The 4,645-nt window shown below is 49.9% G+C and overlaps 1 protein-coding gene across 1 annotated transcript in view; it reads right to left on the bottom strand.

Annotated features, from left to right (window-relative positions):
* Nucleotides 1-1,542: 1,542 nt before the first annotated feature.
* Rrp36 (ribosomal RNA processing 36) overlaps nt 1,543-4,645 on the bottom strand; it is a 6,609-nt gene continuing 3,506 nt past the window's right edge. Inside the window, exons 5-7 of the mRNA XM_005359738.2 lie at nt 3,751-3,825; nt 3,529-3,646; nt 1,543-2,125 (exon numbers count right to left, since the gene is read on the bottom strand). Of these exons, the coding sequence (XP_005359795.1) occupies nt 1,992-2,125; nt 3,529-3,646; nt 3,751-3,825 (327 nt within the window). The 3' untranslated portion in view covers nt 1,543-1,991. The remainder of the gene's footprint in view (nt 2,126-3,528; nt 3,647-3,750; nt 3,826-4,645) is intronic.

Below are 4,645 nucleotides of genomic sequence, written 5' to 3'. Positions count from 1 at the left end.
GAGGGCGCCAGATCTCATTACAAATGGTTGTGAGCCACCATGTGGTTGCTGGGAATTGAACTCAGGACCTCTGGAAGAGCAGCTAGTGCTCTTAACCACTGAGCCATCTCTCCAGCGTCTCCCCCCCTCCCGCCCCCCGCCCGTTTCTTTGGGACTGAATGGCTGTGGGACCAGGCGGGACAGAAACTCTGTCAAACTGAAGTAGGGTCTTTTGAGAAGGAACCTTAACTGAGAAAATCCGTAGGCCTGGCCTTTAGGCGAGCATTGTCCTGACTGATGGATGATCCATATAGGAGGGCCTTGCTCACTGTGGTGGTACCGCCCCTGGGCAGGTAGTCTCAGGTGGTATAAGAAAGTAGGCTGAGGCCAGGTATGGCAGTGCACTTCTTTGATCTCAGCCCTGGCAAGGCAGAGGCAGATGGATCTCTGAGCTGAGACCAGCCTGGTCTACAAAGCGAGTTCTAGGACAGCCAGGACCACACAGAGAAAAAGAAAAAAAGCAAGCAGACTGAAGCAGCCATGTAGAGGAGGCCTGGCCTGTAAGCAGAGTTCCTCCACAGCCTCGAGTTTTTCTCCTTTCCTCCCCAAATTCTTTTGGTTGTGGTGCTTTAACACAGCAGTAAAAATTAAACCAAGACAAACACATACAAACATAGTGACTTCCTTTTTAATGTCCTGGATGGGTGTGATGGCACGTACCCATAATCCTACCAGGAAGCAAGACACACTGCGGTTGCAAATGCTCTGCCTCACTAGGTACAGGCCCAGGGGCAAGGGAGCAATGGTTAAACACTGAAGTCCCTTCTCAGGTAGATGCTGAAAAACGTGGACTCACTACCTCCCACATCCCACTCTACCGAAGGTCAAGTGACACTTAGACATCTTCTCAGGGCCTAGATTTAAGATGGAGAGGGCCCTGATCTGATCTCTTGCACTGTGCACCACAGACAGCCCACCAAAACAGTAAGTTCTAGGTCTCCAACTAAAAACAAAATGGGGCCAGGTGGTGGTGCAGGCAGACTTTAATCCCTGCACTTGGGAGGCAGAGGCAGGCAGATCTCTGATTTTGAAGCTAACCTGGTCAATGAAGTGAATTCCAGCATGGCCAGGGCTGTTACAGAGAGAAATCCTGTCTCAAACAAACAACAAGGGGGTGGCTGGAGAGATAGCTTGGTGGTTAAGAGCACTGATTGCTCTTCCAGAGGACCCAGGTTTAATTCCTGGCAACCATATAGCTCAAAACTGTCTATAACTCCAGAATCCAACACCCTCACACATACATACAAGAAAAAACAAAACAAAATAAGAATGGATAAGCAAATAGAAATGGGGGACTACAGCGATGGCTCAGTGATCAAGTGTGGTTTGTTCTTGCAAAGGACTCATTTGGTACCTAGCATCCACACTGGGCAGCTTACAACCATCTCTAACTCCAGTTCTAGGGGGAAGTAAAAGCTGTGCCCTTCAAAGGTCCCTGCATTCATGCGCACATATCCCTACACACAGAAACATTCACACAATTAAAAATAACAACAATAAAACAATGAGTAACAAGCATGTTGTCAAAGTGGCTCTTCTGTGAAGTCCCTTCCCTGGAGCCATGAACGTGTACCCCATGTCATAAGGAAAGAATGGAAGGAGAACATGAGATCGTGATGAAGGAGTCTGAGGAGGCACTGTGACATGACGGAAGGCTGGGCTTCTGTGGCTGGACAGCCCTAGCACACCCAGGGTCACAGCACGCCAGTCCTCTGAGGTGGCTTCTGTGGCTGGACAGCCCTAGCATACCCAGGGGCACAGCACGCCAGTCCTCTGAGGTGGCTTCTGTGGCTGGACAGCCCTAGCACACCCAGGGGCACAGCACGCCAGTCCTCTGAGGTGGCTCAGTTCAGGGGGAGTGTGATGCTTGCCTTTCACCAGGGAGGAACCAGAACTGGCCAACCCCAGCCTTGTACCATAGCCCCAGGTCTCCCTGGGACAGTTCCTTAGTACTAATTGCTCAAAGGGAGATGCTTCCTGTCCTTGCCCGCGTTTCGACGCCTCTTTCGGCTCAGGAAACTCTCCAGCTTCTTGCTGCGTTTCAGCTCCTTAAACTTCTCAGCTAGGGCCAACTGGCGCTGCTCAGCTAGATAAAAAGAAAGCAAGCTGGTGAGCAAAGGAGGAAGAGCTTATTTCCTAGTCCCACATCAGGGACCCCTTATGCTGGGCCATGTTGTTAAGAGCCATGGTGTACGAGAGACACAATAACTGTGTTGTGTGTGATCAAACAGCTTCATGGATGCTGATAGCAGAGGCCTTGCCTCTACTAATGAGCTACAGCCCCAGGCACCGAGCAAGCTTTTCCTTTAGTTAGGAAATGAATCCAGGGCATTTCTCATACTAGGCAAGTCGCATTACCCCTGAGCTATCAAATATTCCTGCCTAAAGTAACTTTCTCCCTCTCCTCCTCTCCTCTCCCTCTCCCTCTCCCTCTCTCTCTCTCTCTCTTTAACAGAGTCTTACTTTGTAGCCTGGTCCTGACCTGGAACTCACCTTGTAAACTAGGCCGGCATTTTGTTGTTGTTTTGTTTTTAGAGACACGGTTTCTCTGTTCAACAGTCCTGGCTGTCCTGGAACTCGCTTTGTAAACCAGGTTGGCCTCGCCTGGCAACCTTGAACCCTCTCTTTTTTTAAAAAAATATTTATTTATTTTTATTTTATGTGCAGCAGTGTTTTGCCTGCATGTATGTCTGTGTGAGGGTGTCAGATCTTGGAGTTAGACAGTTGTGAGCTGCCACATGCATGCTGGGAATTGAACAGGGAACCAGCACCGGCCTTGAACTCTTAAGAGCTGTTGAGTGCTCCTTCCTCCCAGGTGCAGGGACTGAAGGTGTGCGCCCCTGAACCTGGCCTCTAAGCTTAAGCTTTATGACTCAAGTCGTACTCATCGGAACCAAGATGGGCAAACAGTAGAGACGCAGTGATGGGAGATAAAAGTGACAATCTCCAGCTTTGGTTTTTTGTTTCTTTTGTTTTGTTTTCAAGACGGGTTTCTCTGTAGCTTTGGAGCCTGTCCTGGAACTCACTCTGTAGACCATGCCAGGCTTGAACTCACAGAGATCTGCCTGCCTCTGCCTCCCTAGTGTTGGGATTAAAGGTGTGTGCCACCACTGCCCTACTGCTTTTTGTGGGGGGACGGGGGCTCTAGTCCAGACCAGCCTCAAACTTCTACATATCCAAGGACAACCTTTATCTTCCCATCATCCCAAGCGCTGAGACTGCAAGCATATCCACTATTCCTGTTTGATGTAGTAGAGATCAAACCTAGGGCTTAATAAATGTAGGCGAGCACTCTACTCCCTAAACTACCCTCCAATCCGCCCACAAACATCATTTGAGTGCAAATACAGACGGACCCCAAGTACCACTTCCCCACTGTTCTCACTTCCCCCAGTTAGGGCAGGTCCTCCTCAAAGACTCGTGAACCCCGGGACGACAGCCACACAAACTGGCCCCCTCGTAGGCTTTCAAGAGTGTGGCCCCACTCACATTTCTTCAGGAAGTATGGCCGGTGGCCCTGCTGTGCCAGAGCCCGCCGCTCCTGCTTCAAGGCCAGGCGCTGCTCCTGCTGCTGCTTTCGCTCCTGCTGTGCCATCTCTTGCTGTTCCTGAGGATGCGAGGTGAGGCAGGATGGAGGTGTGAACAGGAGGGACTCTGAATCACACCTGCCTTTGACTGCTCCCACCACCCACCTGCAACTAGCATCCTCACCATTCGCCGAAGCAGCTGCTGCAGCTTCTCACGCTCCTCCCCTGATCGGCGCTTCTTCAACTGCTTTTTCACAAGCTCCATGAGGAAAGTGAATAGCATAGTTAACATTCTGTGCCAAGCTTTAATATAACAAGTTCACACAAATTAACACGAAATCAATGAACAATGTGTGTGGTGTTGGTGTCTGAGGATCCAGCACAGCATTAAATCTCTATTCTAGCACTGGGCTATAGCGCCCAGCCCCTTTCTTTCTCTCTTTCTTTATAAAATAATTATACTTTTAGCCACTGAGCCACATTTTCATGCCTTTTTATCCTTTTTGTGGTTAGAAGACTAAAGCAGCCAGGTGTGGCGGCTCACACCTTTGATCCCAGAGCCTGAGAGGCAGAGGCAGGAGGATCTGCGAGTTCAAGGCCAGCCCAGTCCACACAGTGAATTCCAGGAGGGCTAGAGCCACAGAGAGACCCTGTCTCAAAAAAACAAAGGAAGGAAGGGGGGGGAGGAAAGGGGATGGATGTGGAAAGGGAGGGATGAAGGGAAAGGAAGGGAGGGTGGGAACAAAGTAAAGCAAAGCTGGTAGGAGGCTTCAGTGAGTTAAGGTGCCCGCCACACAAGCCTGAAGTCTGAGTTGGGCCCTTGGAGCCCAGAGTGGAAGGAGAGATGGGAAACTGCCAAGTTACCCCCTGTCCTCTGCATTCAAAGGGGGACACGTGCAGACCTACGCACACTAAATAAAAAATACTGAAGCAACATTATGTTACATGTAGTCAGTTAGGAACAGAAAGACACTGATATATTCTTTTCTTTTGTTTTTTGAGATAGGATCTCTCTGTGTAGCCCTGGCTGTCCTGGAAACTTGCTTTGTTGACCAGGCTGGTCTCGAACTCAAAGATCC

The sequence above is a fragment of the Microtus ochrogaster genome, linkage group LG2, assembly GCF_000317375.1.
Source record: "Microtus ochrogaster isolate Prairie Vole_2 linkage group LG2, MicOch1.0, whole genome shotgun sequence".
Lineage (NCBI taxonomy): Eukaryota > Metazoa > Chordata > Mammalia > Rodentia > Cricetidae > Microtus > Microtus ochrogaster.
This window is presented reverse-complemented; position numbering and strand designations above follow the sequence as displayed.